The sequence below is a fragment of the Cucurbita pepo genome, chromosome LG02 (genome assembly GCF_002806865.2).
Source record: "Cucurbita pepo subsp. pepo cultivar mu-cu-16 chromosome LG02, ASM280686v2, whole genome shotgun sequence".
Taxonomy (NCBI): domain Eukaryota; kingdom Viridiplantae; phylum Streptophyta; class Magnoliopsida; order Cucurbitales; family Cucurbitaceae; genus Cucurbita; species Cucurbita pepo.
The window spans coordinates 13,649,366-13,667,490 of NC_036639.1; the positions used below are offsets into that span (position 1 = coordinate 13,649,366).

Here is an 18,125-nt window from a genome sequence, read left to right on the forward strand (position 1 = left end):
GGTTATGTATATTTTAATATTTTCTTATTTTATCCGCAGATAAGTAAGTGTGCTTATCATCTGCTTTAGCTGTCTCCTGGTCCCTATATAAAATCACCATTTCTGCAAGTTCATGTATGTTTCTTGAGAGAGAGAGAGAGAGAGAGAGAGAGAGAGATAAAGCTTGGGAGAGAGAAAAGAAGAAGGAAGAAAGAAAGAAAGAAGAGAAGAGAAGAGAGAGTGAAAGTCTTCATTCTAGAGAGAGAAAGAAGAGAGAGAAAACTTCTCTAAGCTCTCTCTCTGTTTCTGAGTTTTGTGTATTTCTTTTTCGTTGTCTGAACTAACCCTTCTATGTTCGTTCTCGTTTTGTTTTCAAGGTATGAAGAAATCTCTCTTTCTCTCTCTCTCTCTCCAATTCTCTCTCTATCTTGCTATTTCTCTCTCTGTGTTCGTCGAATCTATTAGCTTTTTCTTGGTTCTGGATTTGTAATTTTTGTTCCCTTTTCTTTTTTATGCTTCACCTGTTAACCATCCTTTCTCTCTCCATTATTTGCTCTTTTGCATCTTCGATTCCTGTAGGGTTTAAAGCCGCTTTCCTTCTCTGTTTATAGAAAACCCTAAAATTATTTTTCCTTTTCGACCAATTTCCGTCGCACCAATATGCCTCTCACCTATTTCTTCTCGTAATTTATCCCTTCGATTTTGTTTCTATTGGTTACTTGTTGAAGGTAATTTTTGGCAGCGTGTTCTGATTTTTCCGTTCTGACGAGAATTTTTTTTTTTTCACTGCCCCGCTTTTCCTGTTCGATTCTTTAGGTATTTTGCTCGATCTGTAACTTTTCTCTCTTTGAATTTCATTTTCCAGATCTAGCGGTCTTTTCTGCCATTACTGTTAAAAACGGAGGCGGTTGTGATGTCGTCCCTCAGCAGGGAGCTGGTGTTCTTGATTTTACAGTTTCTCGATGAGGAAAAATTTAAGGAGACAGTTCACAAGTGGGATATTTTAGTTTTTTTCTTTTTTCTGGATTAATTTTTCAGTATTTTGTGCTTGAATTTGCAGTATTAATTGCTTTATTTTCCAAAATAGGCTTGAGCAGGAATCTGGGTTTTTCTTCAATATGAAATACTTTGAAGACGAGGTTCATAATGGGAACTGGGACGAAGTTGAGAGATACCTCTCTGGTTTTACGAAAGTAGATGATAATCGCTATTCAATGAAAATATTTTTTGAGATTAGGAAGCAGAAATATCTTGAGGCATTGGACAAGTAAGCTCACATTTTCCATTTTCTCGGTTTTCTGTGGCTATAAATTTGAAGTTTCATCTCCTGGGTTCCCTTTTAGTAAGATTGTTTCAATTTTTTTTTCTCAATTGTATCAGGCATGACCGCTCCAAGGCAGTAGATATTTTAGTAAAGGATTTAAAAGTTTTTTCCACGTTTAACGAAGAACTTTTCAAGGAGATTACTCAGCTCTTGACGCTGGAGAATTTTAGGTATGGCATTACATTAACAGGATATGATTTTTGCCGAAGAGCTAGTTGGTAATGTAATGCATTGCCTCATTATAGGGAAAATGAACAATTGTCGAAGTATGGCGATACGAAGTCTGCTCGGGCTATTATGTTGGTTGAGTTGAAGAAGCTTATTGAAGCAAATCCTTTGTTCCGTGATAAATTGCAGTTTCCTCACCTTAAGAACTCAAGATTGCGTACTCTTATTAATCAAAGGTGATTTATTGGCACTCTTGATTCTTTTTTCATGTAGTGTACTCCTTCCTTCAATGCATGCGGCCTTTGCTTCACCGTGATTTAGTTTCTTGTTCAATAGACTCAAAATTCCTAATCATTTGTATTTAATGAATTTAATGTTGAAACATTTAATCAATCTGTAAATTGCAGCTTAAATTGGCAGCATCAACTTTGTAAAAACCCTAGACCAAATCCAGATATTAAAACCCTTTTTGTGGATCATTCCTGTGGACAACCAAATGGTGCTCGGGCTCCTTCTCCTGCGAACAATCCGCTTCTTGGATCCTTACCCAAACCTGGAGGTTTTCCTCCTCTTGGTGCTCATGGGGTGGGTTATCTGTTGTAATTGGTAATCTCATTGTCTTTATTCAAGTAATTAAACATGCTCCTTAAAGAATTGTGTTTTTCTGTTCAGCCTTTTCAGCCTACAGCAGCACCAGTTCCAGCACCGCTTGCTGGTTGGATGTCCAACCCTTCAGCCGTTACTCATCCTGCAGTTTCTAGTGGAGGTGCCATTGGTCTTGGTGCTCCATCTATGCCGGGTAAGTTACGTTCCCATGCATTTAGGTGCCACGTGGTTATTATCTTATCATGCTGATGTAAGCTACTCTAATGGCCATGTGTAATTGAAGTTTTTTTTTTATAATATATATTTTTATTTCTTTGATAGCTGCTTTGAAACATCCACGGACTCCACCAAATAACCCTTCTGTAGACTATCCTTCTGCGGAATCTGAAATTGTTTCTAAAAGGCCAAAGCCTATGGGGATGTCTGATGAGGTAAAATCTGTTTTGCCTTTATTTTGTACACGCACATGATTTTAGTCCAAATCCAGGCATGTCACACCTGTGCTCAGCTTATTGTTTTGTTCTTACTGCCTCTTTTGTCATATAATGAAGGTAAACCTACCAGTTAATGTTCTGCCAGTATCATTTGCTGGTCATGGTCATGCACAGGCTTTTAATGCACCAGATGATTTGCCGAAGAATGTTATGCGGACACTGAATCAAGGGTCATCTCCAATGAGCATGGATTTTCATCCGGTCCAACAAACTCTGCTTCTAGGTATATTTAGATTTATTTTGTATCGACATTTTGTTTTAAATTACCAATAGAATTATGTCTCTGAAGAAAAATCTCTTTTCAGTTGGCACAAATGTGGGTGAAATAGGGTTGTGGGAAGTTGGATCTAGGGAGCGACTTGTTTCGAGGAGTTTTAAAGTCTGGGATCTCAATGCATGTTCAATGCCTTTACAGGTATTCCTTGTATACTAATGTTGCAGGCTAAATCTTATCACGATTAGTTTAATTTTACTTTATCTTGATGATTTCCAGGCAGCTCTACTTAAAGAGCCTGATGTATCGGTAAACCGTGTTATTTGGAGTCCTGATGGTTCATTATTTGGTAAGATTGTATGTTTCCTTGGACATATTATGTTATTGAAGTGAGCATTGGTCGTTGAATGAGTGCCGATTTTGTATAGGTGTTGCCTATTCAAGGCACATTGTTCAAATATACTCCTATCACGGTGGTGATGACCTGCGACAGCACCTGGAGGTGAGTATGATTAAGAGTGTTGTATGTATTGTGTACTCTTCCCGTCTTGTAGTATGACACTGAAGTTTGTGGATCAGATTGATGCTCATGTCGGTGGAGTTAATGATCTAGCATTCTCCAATCCCAATAAACAACTTTGTGTCATAACATGCGGGGATGACAAGACCATTAAGGTAGGTTATTTCTTACTTATTTGGGTCATTTAAGGAAGGGAAAAGAGCTTCCATTTGTTGACATTTCTTTTCTCTTTGGATGTTGTTAGGTCTGGGATGCTGCCAATGGTGCAAGACAATTTACATTTGAAGGCCACGAGGCTCCTGTCTACTCTGTTTGTCCTCACTACAAGGAAAGTATTCAGGTTTGCCCTTGATGCAACCCGAGTTTTTGCGAGGCTGCTTGATGCTTATTCTGCCTAACCTGTTGCATATTTGTTTTTGTTTCTCTTAGTTCATCTTTTCAACAGCACTGGATGGAAAGATAAAGGCATGGCTATATGATAATATGGGCTCACGAGTTGACTATGATGCTCCTGGACGTTGGTGCACAACCATGGCTTACAGTGCAGATGGTACGAGGTATGGAATACTTGCTCAGCTGTTTTGGGAATGCTCAGACTTGGCTATTTTTTGTGCATGGTAAATAATTTTACAGCATTTTTATTTCTATCTCACTTCAATTGTTTTGTTGGGGGGTTTTAGGCTCTTCTCATGTGGGACAAGTAAAGATGGAGAGTCTTATATTGTTGAGTGGAATGAGAGTGAAGGAGCTGTTAAGAGAACTTACCAAGGGTTCCGCAAGCGGTCTCTGGGTGTGGTACAATTCGATACAACTAAAAATCGGTTTTTGGCTGCTGGTGATGATTTCTCCATTAAATTTTGGGACATGGACAATGTTCAACTTTTAACGACTGTAGATGCTGACGGAGGGCTCCCAGTAAGTTTTCATGCTAGTGAACTGAGAAGTTAAATACTTATGGTTGACATTTGCTTATTCCGGTTCATTCCCTATAATATCAAAGGCAAGTCCACGCATCCGCTTTAACAAGGATGGCACCCTTTTAGCTGTTTCTGGCAATGAGAATGGAATTAAAATCTTGGCGAATCTGGATGGAATCCGGCTACTACGAACATTTGAAAATCTTTCATATGATGCATCTAGGACGTCAGAAGCTGGGACAAAGGTAGCTTTATTTAGATGTTTAATGAATGAACTCTTCGCCATTTTGTTAATTCTTCTTCTAAATATCTAATTAACTTTTATTTAATTTTTCAGCCTGCAATAAATCCAATTTCAGCTGCTGCAGCTGTGGCAGCAGCAGCAGCTGGTAGCGCCGCAGATAGAGGTGCTTCTGTCGTCAGTATGGCTGGAGTGGTTGGTGTTGCTTAATAGCAAATTAATGTTTTTAGTAGAAGCTTGTTTATTTTTATGTCCCCTTGCCTGTCTGGATAAATTATGAAACAACGAATTCATACTTTTTTTCCCCTGATTCATTTAACTTCAAGCATATAAATCTTCCAGGCTGGGGATACCCGAAGTTTGGGGGACGTGAAACCTAGAATTACTGAAGATTCCAATGACAAGTCAAAGATTTGGAAGCTCACTGAAATTAACGAATCATCTCATTGTAGATCCTTGAGGCTGCCTGAGAATCTAAGAGTAAACAAGGTTAGTCCTAAGATTTTGAGCTCTTAAGATTTCTTGGAATGCTTTGTTCTTCCTTCTCTGACAATACCGTGTTCTTGATTTACTTAGATATCTAGGTTGATCTACACAAATTCTGGAAGTGCAATCTTGGCATTGGCATCAAATGCTATTCACCTGCTATGGAAATGGACGCGAAGTGAGCGTAATTCAACTGGCAAGGTATCGGAAAATATTATTTAGTTTTCTGTCTGATATCTGGTTCTGTAGCCCTTTTAGTTAGACGTCCGAATCTAATTTCCATTGTATCTACAATAATCAACACTTTTCTATTTTGAAGGCAACTGCAAATGTTTTGCCTCAATTATGGCAACCGTCGAGTGGCATTCTAATGACCAACGATGTTGCTGACACTGGTTCTGAAGAGGCTGTTCCCTGCTTTGCTTTATCCAAAAATGATTCTTACGTCATGTCAGCTTCTGGTGGAAAGATTTCCCTCTTTAATATGATGACATTTAAGGTAACATATAATGCTCTTCAGTTGGTCATTGCGATTATCTGGCGATAGGTTATACCTATCTCAACCTCTTTGCAACGCAGACAATGACAACTTTCATGCCGCCACCACCTGCCGCCACATTCCTTGCTTTTCACCCACAAGATAACAATATAATTGCCATTGGCATGGATGATTCCACAATTCAAATTTATAATGTCCGTGTGGATGAGGTATAATACCTTCAAGAACCACCTTTTCTCTAATTAAACCTTGTGGAAATTGTTATGTTATCAAATCATTTGTTGATTCAGGTTAAGAGCAAGCTTAAAGGTCACTCTAAAAGAATAACTGGCTTGGCCTTCTCTCACTTACTGAATGTGCTAGTTTCATCCGGAGCCGACGCACAGGTATTTGCTTAAACCATCTTGTGTAGGTTTTGTGGATTGCTTTTTGCTGTATGGTTTCACTGTGTTCAGATATGTAGCAATCTAATTATGTGGCCTATTGCACTTTGACTAAAGACAGACGCAGTGAAATTGTACTTGTAATTCGAGCTTTGCCATTTATCTCAACTTTTTACTGAATATCGAAGAGTTCAACAAATTCCTACCTTTGAACCACCTATTTTTATTTGTTGCTTATACAGCTTTGTGTGTGGAGCTCTGATGGGTGGGAGAAGCAGAAAACACGATCCTTGCAACTTCCAAGTGGGAGGCCATTGTCATCACAGTCAGACACTCGTGTACAGTTTCATCAGGACCAGATACACTTTCTGGTTGTGCACGAGACTCAGATTGCAATATATGAGACTACCAAACTTGAGTGTGTAAAGCAGGTCTTTCTTTTACCCCCTCTTCCTGTTCGTTCATCAGTGTTTTGTATTTGAAGCAATGCCTTACCCACTTCTCCTTTGTTCATTCTCATTTTAGTGGACGCCGCGGGAATCTGGTGCACCAATCTCTCACGCAACATTCTCTTGTGACAGTCAAATGATATATGCCAGCTTCTTGGATGGAACTGTCTGTGTGTTTACTGTTGCTACTCTCAGATTACGTTGTCGAATTAGTCCTTCAGCTTATCTTCCTGCTAGTGTGAGGTATTTCTCTCATGCTACTTTGTAGTTTAGGCACACATAAGTTGTTGAATCTTTTTGCGGTAATGAGCTCTTGGAATGTGCATGATAACTCAATCTGTTAGATGGTTTATTCTCAGTAACAATTAACGTGATACTGCTTTTCAGTTCACCCTAGCTAATGCTTGATTTGAATGAAAAGTATGACATGATGTTAGCTTCAGTTAATACATGATGTGAACTCGGTGCTTGGTTATATACTCGAAACAATATTGGTTCTTGTCATTTTCATGTTCCAGAAATGGAAAAGAGCATGACTTTGTATTCAAATTTTGAACTCATTATCTCCATTTCTCTTACATTTCACCTAACACGTCCTTTTCAGCAATGCTTCTGTTCAACCACTAGTGATTGCAGCACATCCCCAAGAAGCAAACCAATTTGCTTTAGGGCTGTCAGATGGTGGGGTTCACGTCTTCGAACCTCTCGAATCAGAAGGGAAATGGGGGGTGCCTCCGCCCGTTGAAAACGGATCAGCATCAAGTGTGCCAACGACTCCATCAGTCGGAGCTTCAGGTTCAGATCAAGCCCCAAGATGATCGAGCAGCTAGCACGAGTGCTTTTACATGCTTGGTTGCTGGCCCTCCAACTTTAGGTATACTTCAGATTTTAACTGGTTGACCCTTTTTTTTCTTCTCCCTGAACATTTGTTAGCCATGTTTGTATTTTGTCATATTTTTTTTGGTTTTAAGGTTGATATTTCATTTCCCCAGTTTGTTGTTCATGATATGTAGTTTTTTACTCAAGGAAACAGCAAAAGATGTAGATTTATCTTCTTTCCTCAGATTCTGTGTAAGTTAACATTCTGCAGGAGTATTACTAATAGTCAAATGACCTTCTTACTCATGAATCTCTTCTCAATTTTCTTCTCTCTTCCTTTCAACTATATTGTTGTTATTTTATTATCTTCCATTTTTTACCTTATGCTAGTGCTGTTCATAGATTTGATCCAGGATCGAATTGTTTGAGCTCCATATTTGCTCAACTTAGATAGATCCAAACCATAAAATTTAAGATCTATTTAGAAAATTCTCTTAAATATAAATATTTTGTTCTTATTTGTACAATTATTTTGAAATGGCTCATTTAGTTAAAATGTTATATATCCACTGGCTTAGCCTTTTGGGTTGAAATCATGGAGGAAGATTCTTAATGAACTACAAAAGCAGAGAATTTGGTGAATAATATTGAGACAACTCGGTCGTGGAATCTAACTGTGTCCAATTGGTAAACTTGTGTCACTGACAAGTAAAAGCAACTGATATGGACTTTAAAAAAGGTTCCTTTCTGGGTTCAATTCTTGAATCTTCCTCTACCATCTCTCAATAAAATCCATTGCTGTGAGGCTGATTGTGAAGATTTTGGATGCTCTGAACCACTTGAAAAGAGGAATTAAGGTCAATACAGAACAGAAGAAATATGAAAGACTGATCTTACCACCCACTGGCTTTAAAAGGATCATTGACCTATGAACTTAGAGAAATATTTCTCAATTATTCATTTAGAGATTTCTTGTTTTGTTTTGGGTTTTAAGTCTTAAAACGAAAGGTTTTTTGATTTTAAGTTTAGAAAAAATTTATGAGTAATATACTAAGATATTAAATATATATATATATATATATTTTAATGTTAACACACTTTGAACAGGAAAAGTAACACAATTACATAATGAGGTCATTGCTCAAGTCGTCTGTAGCTTGTACATAAGTTCAAAAAGCTTAGACAACAGAACAAGAAGGCATTGTGTTATTGAAAAAATCCATCGGAATCCATTCCGGGAGTAAAGTAGAATCATTATTTTTTCTGATGGGGGTGGGCAGTTCAGAATTTGAAGAAATAATTATAACCAACAATCTACCAAAGCTTGATGATTGACTACATCCCAGATTTGAATTATTGGAGAAAGTACATGGAGGCGTTTTTAGCAAGCGTCGAGGTCTCGGCATGGAGGCGGTTTTGGGTCGCCTAGCAGGGTTGTGTTTCCTCCTTCTGGTCCGCACCTTATGCGACCTGGGTTTTGTGTTCCGTGCTGAAATATGGGGCAGAGATGTTGCATGTTAAATGAAGCAGCATTGTGGAGAAAATTACATAAACTAAATCGTTGAACTAGAACAGGTACTGGATGATAGCCAGCTAGTTGATTATCTTACCGGTGGTTTCTCCCCTCTTCTCAACATCTCTACTATCTCAACGACCCGTTTGGGAGTGACATCTTCCTGAAAATGGAAAATACACATAAATTCACGAGGATACTTGTGTTTTGAGTACAGACAGTCCATTTTACTTGGTTGAATGAAAAATATTATGCTGCACCCACATAGTAATTGTATGAGTATCCTTCAGATCCATTAGAGTAATCGGCGACTGTAATCATTGGGGCGTTAACACAACATCCCTACAGACAATTAGCAGATATCAGATCAATATCTTCGTAGGTAACTCGGACAACTTAGAGCGATACTTCAAAAGAGAATATAGAAAGAGAGGTTGAAAGAAGAATGACAAAAATCCAGGAACTTATCTAGACAACTTGACCAGCATTACGTGGAGAAATAGTAGTAACATAATATAAGGGCAATGATTAATAAACTCAAAAGCAGTTCGGGCAAACGACCTTGTTTTTCACACGAACGAGACAGAAATTAACAAGGGGATGAACTATAGCCAAATTACTCAAGAGCAGGGCTAGCAGTGAGACAGAGCTAGACTCCAATAAGCTACGCTATGCTATGCTATTATATAAGAAAAAACCGTAAAGAAGGTCAAGGTTGAATCCAAGAAAATAGAATGAGAGAAGAAAGAAGAAAGCTCACCATGCATTCCATTTCTCCAACAGAGAACAGACCATCCTTTGTTACTTCTGCACATCACAAATATTATGGGCTTATCTTCAAATGTATACGTTTTAATACAATGTAAAATAATAAAAATTTGAAAAACTATATGCATACAGTACGGTTTAAACTTTCATTACTGTTGTAAAAGTTTTGTGGCAGTATTTATATTGTTGATTGTACAAGATCAAATGTTGTGAGTGTAAATGTACCACCTAAACATTAATAACTTGATTAAGTTGAACTCTTAAATTTTTAATCACTTGAAATAATTGTCCCATCTTTCCATGAATACTGCCGCATAACACTTACCGTTGCGTTTCACTCCCAAGTGTTTCAATAAAGCATCTTCAATTTCTCGAGAGCCACGAATCATACATGGAGTAGTGCCACAAACTAATAAGTGATACTTGCCCACCTGAAAATCAATTGATGAAGTTCAGCAGGTGAGCTGAGTTGCACAATTCTACAAGTAGAAATATCAGAAATCCAAAATGAAAATATTGGAGAAACAATATGGACCTATTCATTCTCTCTCACCTTGGCTCGATTGAACATTGAATAAAATGTTGCAACCTCATATACACGGACAGGAGCAACCTCAATAACCTTAGCAACCTGTGTCAATCATTTTACAACAAAATATTGACATAACATCCATCAAAACCAAAGACATACACTTTAAAACAACTAATCAACCAAATTATGCTGCAAGACTTATATTCAACTCATAATCAATAATAAAAGAAAAATCATTGGAAATCTAGAAAGTGCATACTTTTGTGATTAAGTATTACAAGAATTGAAGGGCTTTTCTTTTTATTACAAGTTTCTCAAATATTGGAAAGCAAATGAATTCTGCATAGCTGATGCACTTGACAAATTTAAATACAGAAACGCTAGCAAGGTTGTTATCTACGAATTTGGAGAGTATAAATCTCCTGTGTAAAAGATCACCTAATAAATTAAGTTCTTAGGCTGATTTTCTTTAGAAGAAGCTTCCAGTTTCTTATGGCTTGTTTTCTTCCTAAGGATGCTCTTGTTTTGGGCTATTGCAGCTGAGGCAATCATTTTGGGGCCATGGTTTGTGCACAATCATAGATTAAATATTTTTAAGGATTAGCTAAGCAGCTGGGAAAAGTAGTTCAATTTAGCCAAGATCGAGGATTTCTTTTTGTAATTCACCATCATTAATTGAGGTGCATTAAAATATCTCGCTTAAAATGTGTCTGTTTGTATTCTCTTTTCACTCCTTATTGGAGGTTGCCTCTTTTGAATATTTTTGTTCCTTTCAGTATATCAATAAAAAGTTCAATTGAAAGGGATTAAGTATCCTCCAATAGAAGGTAAACAGAACCTAAGTGGAAAAAGGGTTCCTTGGGAGCTATATTTGAGATAGTATTTGTAGGGACAGTATGCACAATTTGACTATTTCTGGAAGTGCAGTAAGCAAAGCATATCCATCTACTGTTTTTTTTCTTGTTGAATAAAAAGCTAGTTGTAATTTCAGTTGGAAGGCTTGAAATTTCCTCCAACAGAAGGTAAGCAGGACCAAGGAGGAAAAAAGAGTTCCTTGGGAGCTATATAGAAGAAAGATTTTGTTAGAATAAAATGCCCCCCCAACATGAAATGTAAGAGTTTCACATTACTGACACAACATGAAATGTAAGAGTTTCTTGAAAGCATAGAGCAACATACTGCATTCATTGCAGAAACAGGAAGCCATCCTCCATGCTGCTGTTGTGCAAGATCTAACAAAGGAATGACTGCAGATTGCTTATAGTTGGAGGGATAGTGGGACATTATCTCTGCAGCCTGTATATGAATATAATCAACTAAACCATAAAATTGAAAAACACTCCAGCATACATCAGTGGAATGGATGTAAAACGAAACCAAATATGGCAACGTGCAAGGATACTAAACCCACCAAAAAATCTATCTCTACAAAGAGACTTAAGCTTCCACCCATTACAAATGAAGAATATTGAATATTCAAAATGTAGGAGCACTAAGATAAAGCAAGTGTCCACCCATTTCCAATGCACGATAATAGTTAAGATATCAAGATTTTGGGGGAAAAAACTTTCAAAATTATCTATCAATTATGTTGTGACATCACGTATATTGGGCATTATTTTGGTTAAATCTTCAGCAACATTCCAAGCATCAAAAACCGAAGAGTGAGTGCACTGGTATGCATCATCTAGCCATGCATCTAAAAACAACAAATCGTAGCAGATTGTTTCTTCTCCAAAAACAAGTAGTATCTATCCCTTAAGAGCTGTTGGATCAAGTTAACAGAATATTCTCCTTTTCTTTTTTCTTTCAATGAAAGTATCCTGACAAGCAAATACAGAAGAATATCGATCTGGAAGCCATCCAGATTTCCTAGATAACTAAAAGCTAACTCCCATTTCGGAACTAAAACGCCAGAAATTCCAAAATTCAGAGAGCATTCGAAGCACCAACCTTTTTTTTGTTGGGCTCGGAGAATTCCCATGGCAGATCAGGATTGTTATCCGGGGTATCAATATGCTGCAACACATTAAATTCCCACTCGTTAGACCGACAAAAATTGGGCATTTCATTAAATTCACGCAACACAACAGAGTAAAATAAAAAATTAGAAGAAAAACAGTCGCGAACTCACATAGTTAAGGGCAGTGGAGAAGCATCGCGAAGTCTGCAACAGACATAAACACAAATTAGAAAAGGCAATCGGGGAATGGAAGAGAGAGTATAAAATAAAGCGAAAGAACACCTGACGGAAACTTTGACGGATTCCAGCTAGACGATTGGCAGCCAGACGACCTAGCATTTTCGATCAGAGACGAGTTAAAGGGCTGGAAGTTGAACTCGAATCCGGCTAGGAGAGAGAGAGAGAGAGAGAGAGAGAGAGAGAGGCCGGGGAGAAGAAGCAGCTTATTACTGGCCTGTGCCCGCCACGGTGAAAGAGATACCGAGAGAAGTGGGCCGATTAAACGATACAAATTTAGAATCTTACCTCGGCCCAATGACCCAATTTTGATATTGGGCCACATAATTGCTTAGGCCCAGCTCTCTTTATTTTATTTTATTTTATTTTACATATAATAAAATGTTATTATTAAACCCCAAACGCCTNAAAAAACCCGTAAAAAAAAAAAAAAAAAAAAAAAAAAACTCGGCCGATTTTTAAAAATTATTTTAATGATAATTTAAAATTGTGTAAGGGTAATATTGTAATTTGAACAATTTAACTCAATAAAAATTATATTTTTTTTATTGTATTTCCGTTCAGCGCAGCAGTAAAACGTCAGCCGACCTGTACTACTTTCCCCTCGGAAAAGCATCGTCCTCCATCCGCAACACCAGCAAGAGAAAAGCGCGCCAAAGCTTCTTATCTGCTTTCCAACCACCGCACGATGCCGGAGTTACCTGAGGTGGAGGCGGCGAGGAGGGCTATTGAAGAGCATTGTGTCGGGAAAGTCATCAAGAAGGCCTTGATAGCTGACGATTCGAAGGTCATCGACGGCATATCGCCCTCTGACTTCGAGGCTTCGCTCTTAGGCAAAACCATCCTCTCCGCCCATCGCAAGGGCAAACACATGTGGCTCCGCCTCGATTCTCCCCCTTTCCCTACATTTCACTTCGGTACTGCTCCCTCTTTATATCCTTGATTCTTTTGAGGTGCATGTGGTATTTTGAAGTAACGTTTGATCTCCTGCTATTGAAAATTGATTGTTTTTCCTCATTTCTCGTGGAACTGTTTGGGTGAAAACTAAGGGAATCTTGGATTTTGTTGGTTTCATGTGAATAATGAATGTAAGGGGAATTTACGAAATTCATGCTGTATTTGGAATTATGCGAGTGTGATTAGTTGCTTCAACTATTTAAATTTTGGCATTATTGTTAGTGGTGCTTTTGGTTCTTCTCTAGTTTCCAAATTCATGATGCCACTGTGAGCCTCATTATTTTCCAAATTTTAGCATTATTTTGTTTCATTTGTATGTTGATTTTAGGTTGACATTCTGTTATATTTCTCTTGTTGATTGGGTCATTCTCTTCCTAATAGTTCTTTATGATGCTCATTCTTTTACCCATTTAGACTTCCTATGGTCTCATTCATTTTCGTGTTGGTTTCCTCCAGGGATGGCGGGTGCCATATACATCAAGGGCGTAGCTGTCACGAACTATAAAAGGTCAGCCTGATTAGAATAAATTTGTGGTTCATGCACTGTGCAATTACAGCTAAATAAAAAGTTACTCTGTTGGGAGGGATCAAATTTCTTGTTTCAAGATTTTAATTTGGTGATTCTGCATGCTGAAAGTTCATATAAATAACCAAAAACGAGCGTAAATAATGGAAATTTATAAAACTGATGACTGTAATTAGTTAGACTCATAGTAACTACCTTGAGTGATACGAGTGGACTAGATAGAGAGCAAATTTGTACTAATTTCAAGTATATTTTGTTGCATACATCATTTACAACCATTGATATCTTGGAAAGGATTTTTCATATCAGCATACTGAACAGTGTATTGACAACACAATTGCCTAATCTAGTTGATACAGTTTTCCCTGTAGTCGTGAAATGCAGACTGCAAATTGTAGATTTTACTGCTTGTAGCCTTGTTCGATTGTCTAGGTTTTTTGGTCGCATATTTTCTAAACATGATTTAGACTGCTCAAATTATGCAATCACATCCTTACAAATATATCAATGTGCTTTTGTCATTAATTACAAGGATCTTTCAAAAGAGTAATTTCTGACTGATTTTCGATTAACAAATGGTGATACATACAGGTCTGTGGTTAATGAAGATGATGAGTGGCCTTCCAAGTACTCAAAGTTCTTTGTTGAGGTAAGATCATGTGTTTTCCTTACTAGTAAAAGGTTGCTAACTAATTGTCTGCGAGCCTTTGTATACTGAAGGGCTCATTTGTTTATATATATTTACCTTCTACTTCAAATTTATTTATGATATTTATGATCACACAACAGATTAAATTTTCTTCAGTTCTTTCTACTTTATGTCATTACAACATAATCCCGGAATTCTCCTTCTGCAGCTTGACGATGGTGTAGACCTATCCTTCACAGACAAAAGGCGGTTTGCAAAAGTCTGCCTGCTGAAAGATGTACCTCAATATGACTCGTGAATCACCTTTATTTCATGGATTCTTTTAAGATCTGGTTATTTTAGTAATGAATCGCCGCTAAGTTCATACATTCTTTCAATAGATGGACATTCTTATCAGCTTCTCTAACAATTTTGGTTTTTTACAGCCAGCTTCAGTGCCCCCAATATCTAAGCTTGGCCCAGATGCTCTTTTAGAGCCTATGGCACTGGATGACTTTATTGAATCCTTGGGCAAGAAGAAACTGGCTATTAAGACTCTATTGCTTGATCAGGTAAAAATTTCTACAAATTTCTCAGTAATCTACTTTCACAAAGCATAGTTTTTAGATTTAGTTGAAGCTGTGTCCATGGCCTGAGGTTCAACAATAGGATTGCGTTGTTTTGTAATGGTTCAGTGTTCGATCATTTTGGTATTAGATTAAAGAACTGACTCTGTGAAGTTGCAGTATCCCAGAGTGTTATAAACCGCAATGTTACGCAGGATTAGAAATGAAAATTTATTTTCTTAGTTTTAAAATGATGATTCTTATTAGTCTTTGTCTAACTTCGCAGAGCTATATTTCGGGTATTGGCAATTGGATTGCAGATGAAGTGCTATATCAAGTAAGTTCACCTTATTTTGTTAGCCTGAAATAAAATGTGATTAAAATCATAGGAATGCCCGGTGAGGTTTATTTCATGGTGTTACTCTGCGTGTGAAAATATGGATACAGTTCTCTTTTCAATTCCATTTCTAGAGATTACTTTTGGGGCTTTAGATGAGGAGTGAGGACTAATCAGTTAAAAACATCTATTTAAAAATTTTCTCTCAGGCGAGAATTCATCCAAATCAAAGTGCTGCTACCCTATCCAAAGAAAGTTGTGCAGCTTTGCACAAGAGCATACAAGAGGTACGGCTTTGCTCTTTTCTCTCCCCCATCCAAATCGTCCCCAAACCTTGCTGCCCTACTTGGAGTTAAGGCATGCTGCACTCTGTTGAGTTTTTTTAGTAAAACATTCAGTCTTCATGGAAAGTATGGAGGAACCACCTGTAGGTCCTTAAACGAGCAGTTGATGTTGATGCTGAGTCCAACAACTTTCCTGAAGAATGGTTGTTTCATTTTCGGTGGGGGAAAAAGCCTGGGAAGGTCAATGGTAAGCCTAGTTAGATATTTGATCATTTTGATGAAGCAACTGTTTTCACAGGTAATTGAAAAAGCGCTTGAAGTTGGAGCAGATAGTAGTCGGTTTCCTAATAATTGGATTTTCCATTCACGCGAAAAGAAGCCTGGCAAGGCTTTTGTTGATGGTTGGCTCTTTATTTCTTGTACACATGAGTTTCATGATTTCTAGTGTTGAAATTATTTAGACATGAATTTGTTCAGATTCAATTAATCTCTGTTTGATTAAAAGAAAAATATAAACATCATGTACACTTTTTTTCGTGAAGGGAAGTTTGTACTGCTTTTATTTGACCATTTCAGGCTTTTGTTAGGTGCCCAAACAAAGAAAACACAAGATACTAATATTTTGCGGTACCAAAGTGAAACTACTTTCGAGAGGGCTATCTCTCTTTCAAGTCCCAGAATGGACAATCCCACTATGAATGATCCACTAAGGTCCCTAACGCTCCTTATTTAGTACCCAGACACTGCAAACTAATTACTACTATGCCCTTACATACCCTCCTAATCTCCCCCCCCATAAACCTCATACTAGTACTCTCACTGATTTCTACGCATGGTAAGTTAGTACATGTTTGAATGATAAGGAACTCCAATCTTTGTTTGAGCACACTCCACAGAGAGAGTAAGAGAAGCGAAAATCAAAATATGCAAGATTTGTTGGCTAAGGAAACAATAAACAAAAAATAGTTCCCAACCTACAATTCCTTTGATCTTCTGCAACGAATAAAAGAGTAGTGATTGATCAATAACTGATAGGAAGTGATTTCTTGGATTTTGATTTTTCCCGAGAATCTCATGTTACGTAGTAGAAAGATTCGATGAGCAGTCCAAGTTGTGGTATTCTTGGACTGCTTCCTCTGGCATGTAACATAAATTTGCTTTTGGTAGAGGAGTCTTTGATTCATCCGCCGGTTAGAAAAAAGGGCTGGTTTTGTGAATAGTTGGCCTATGTGCTTTGTTACAGGGTCTTTGGGGTAAGAGGAACCATAACATTTTTAGGGGAATGAAGCATTCTAGGAAGGAATTTGATCATTTGTTAGGCTCCATTCCTTCCTTTGGCTTCGGTGGTTAAGAACTTGTGTAATTATCCAGTAGGTATTTATATGGCTCAATTGGAGTCATTTTCTTTAATTTGGCTCCTTTTGTGTTGGTTTTTTTATGTCCCTGTCTTCTTAAGCTTGGTTTCAATTAAAAAAATATTGCCTTCGGTATTGTTTTCGTTATTATCTCAAACATGTCTGCCGTATATTGTGGCAGGTAAGGAAATCCATTTCATCACTACAGGCGGCAGGGTATGTTGCACTAGAACATGAAAACTAATCTGGCACTTATGTCCCGCATTATTACATACATCATTTAAAGGCCTCATATGATGAATATATTCTTCTCCTGTCTTAGACATCGGCCTTCGTACCTGAGTTGCAAAAGCTTACTGGAGCTGAACCGAAAAATCAAAATTCAAAGAGAAAAATCAACGAAGGCAAAAAAATGAATGATGAGGGTGTTGGTGAACTAGTGAGCAAGACAAAGAAAACTGCAGATACAACAGATACAAAGACAAAGTCAAAGCCTAAGGGTCCCTCTAAGAAGCCTTCAACCAAAAGAAAATCCAAAATCAATGAGGACGATGGCTCTGATGAAGAAGCTGAAAACGATGATGCCAGTGATGATGAAGACAACATTCATGACATTGGAAAGATGAAAGCGGGAAAGAGGACGAACGTTGGGCGAATGCACGATGCTTCTGAATCGGAGAAGCCTTCGAAGCAAACAGTTCCTAGCAGTCGAAGTGGTAAGCAGAGGAAGAAAGCAAAGTAAGTTCATGTCCTTATTACCATATGTAGTGTTTTTTTTGTTGATAATTATGAGAACATATGCCTGCAGTTGGAACTTGCCTTCTTGTCATGACTGTTAATCCTAGCCGTAGATGTGGGCATGGCTTTTGTATCATCTGTTCTGTTCCCATCATTTTGAAGAATGTTGATAAGATTAGGAAAAGGCAAATTTATCATTCTACTTGGTTCAGCCCATTTCCTAAATGTTTTTAGTTCATTCATCTCTCAAAGGATATTTGCTACTATTTTATTCCTTACGTTTTGGTGTAATGGCTCGATTTTTAAACATATTAAGTTCCTTTTGTTGGGGAGGAGATCGGAGCATTCCTTATAAAGGTGTTGAAACCTCTCCCTAATAGATGCGTTTTAAAACTGTGAGGCTGACGACGATACGTAACGGGGCAAAGTGGACAATGATCTTCTAGTGGTGGGCTTGAATTGTTATAAATGGTATCAGAGCCAGACACCAAGCGGTGTATGTCAGTGTGGACGCTAGGTCCTTAAGAGGGTGGATTGTGAGATCTCACATCGGTGGGAGAGAGGGATGAAATATTCCTTATAAGGGGTGAAAACCTCTCCTTACCAGACGTGTTTTAAAATC

The 18,125-nt window shown here is 37.8% G+C and overlaps 3 protein-coding genes across 6 annotated transcripts; 2 read left to right on the top strand and 1 right to left on the bottom strand.

The window, feature by feature from the left end:
- The first annotated feature begins 209 nt into the window (after nt 1-209).
- On the top strand, nt 210-7,409 carry LOC111787705 (protein TOPLESS). The gene is made up of 26 exons (XM_023667734.1): nt 210-356; nt 845-972; nt 1,067-1,246; nt 1,360-1,473; nt 1,549-1,707; nt 1,879-2,056; nt 2,144-2,270; nt 2,399-2,508; nt 2,629-2,794; nt 2,877-2,986; nt 3,065-3,134; nt 3,214-3,287; nt 3,365-3,460; nt 3,550-3,645; nt 3,735-3,862; nt 3,986-4,220; nt 4,306-4,467; nt 4,560-4,658; nt 4,806-4,952; nt 5,040-5,150; nt 5,269-5,448; nt 5,529-5,657; nt 5,739-5,834; nt 6,074-6,262; nt 6,357-6,523; nt 6,885-7,409. The coding sequence occupies exons 2-26, from the start codon at nt 893-895 to the stop codon at nt 7,096-7,098; spliced, it is 3,417 nt and encodes a 1,138-aa protein (XP_023523502.1). The 5' UTR covers nt 210-356; nt 845-892; the 3' UTR covers nt 7,099-7,409.
- A 793-nt stretch (nt 7,410-8,202) lies between these two features.
- On the bottom strand, nt 8,203-12,318 carry LOC111787706 (NADH dehydrogenase [ubiquinone] flavoprotein 2, mitochondrial-like). Its single transcript, XM_023667737.1, has 10 exons — nt 12,158-12,318; nt 12,047-12,079; nt 11,866-11,931; nt 11,092-11,208; nt 9,934-10,011; nt 9,706-9,811; nt 9,373-9,419; nt 8,877-8,954; nt 8,710-8,775; nt 8,203-8,588 (listed from the first exon to the last, which is right to left on the bottom strand). Exons 1-10 carry the CDS (start codon nt 12,212-12,214, stop codon nt 8,481-8,483), a joined length of 756 nt encoding a protein of 251 aa, XP_023523505.1. The 5' UTR covers nt 12,215-12,318; the 3' UTR covers nt 8,203-8,480.
- A 366-nt stretch (nt 12,319-12,684) lies between these two features.
- LOC111787542 (formamidopyrimidine-DNA glycosylase) lies at nt 12,685-17,714 on the top strand. Of its 4 annotated transcripts, none has more exons than XM_023667537.1 (10): nt 12,685-13,029; nt 13,526-13,577; nt 14,187-14,244; nt 14,453-14,521; nt 14,670-14,795; nt 15,076-15,126; nt 15,336-15,413; nt 15,558-15,657; nt 16,947-16,981; nt 17,088-17,714. In XM_023667537.1, the coding sequence occupies exons 1-10, from the start codon at nt 12,801-12,803 to the stop codon at nt 17,505-17,507; spliced, it is 1,218 nt and encodes a 405-aa protein (XP_023523305.1). In that variant the 5' UTR covers nt 12,685-12,800; the 3' UTR covers nt 17,508-17,714. The 4 variants fall into 4 exon arrangements, with proteins under 4 accessions (XP_023523305.1, XP_023523304.1, XP_023523306.1 ...); XM_023667536.1 differs by lacking the exon at nt 15,558-15,657 and adding an exon at nt 15,709-15,811; XM_023667538.1 differs by lacking the exons at nt 16,947-16,981; nt 17,088-17,714 and having other exon boundaries at nt 15,558-15,810.
- Nucleotides 17,715-18,125: the final 411 nt, after the last annotated feature.

What these genes read in the sequence shown, in the direction of transcription:
- LOC111787705 (XM_023667734.1), top strand. Translation starts at nt 893, where the DNA reads ATGTCGTCCCTCAGCAGGGAGCTGGTGTTCTTGATTTTACAGTTTCTC. An exon ending in CTCCTCTTGGTGCTCATGGG is followed by an intron (nt 2,057 to 2,143) that starts GTGGGTTATCTG and finishes TTTTCTGTTCAG; the next exon opens with CCTTTTCAGCCTACAGCAGC. An exon ending in TCGTCAGTATGGCTGGAGTG is followed by an intron (nt 4,659 to 4,805) that starts GTTGGTGTTGCT and finishes TAAATCTTCCAG; the next exon opens with GCTGGGGATACCCGAAGTTT.
- LOC111787542 (XM_023667536.1), top strand. Translation starts at nt 12,801, where the DNA reads ATGCCGGAGTTACCTGAGGTGGAGGCGGCGAGGAGGGCTATTGAAGAG. An exon ending in AAGTCTGCCTGCTGAAAGAT is followed by an intron (nt 14,522 to 14,669) that starts GTACCTCAATAT and finishes GGTTTTTTACAG; the next exon opens with CCAGCTTCAGTGCCCCCAAT. An exon ending in TGGCAAGGCTTTTGTTGATG is followed by an intron (nt 15,812 to 16,946) that starts GTTGGCTCTTTA and finishes ATATTGTGGCAG; the next exon opens with GTAAGGAAATCCATTTCATC.
- LOC111787706 (XM_023667737.1), bottom strand. Translation starts at nt 12,214, where the DNA reads ATGCTAGGTCGTCTGGCTGCCAATCGTCTAGCTGGAATCCGTCAAAGT. An exon ending in CTGTTTCTGCAATGAATGCA is followed by an intron (nt 10,012 to 11,091) that starts GTATGTTGCTCT and finishes TGATTGACACAG; the next exon opens with GTTGCTAAGGTTATTGAGGT. An exon ending in GAAGAGGGGAGAAACCACCG is followed by an intron (nt 8,589 to 8,709) that starts GTAAGATAATCA and finishes CCCATATTTCAG; the next exon opens with CACGGAACACAAAACCCAGG.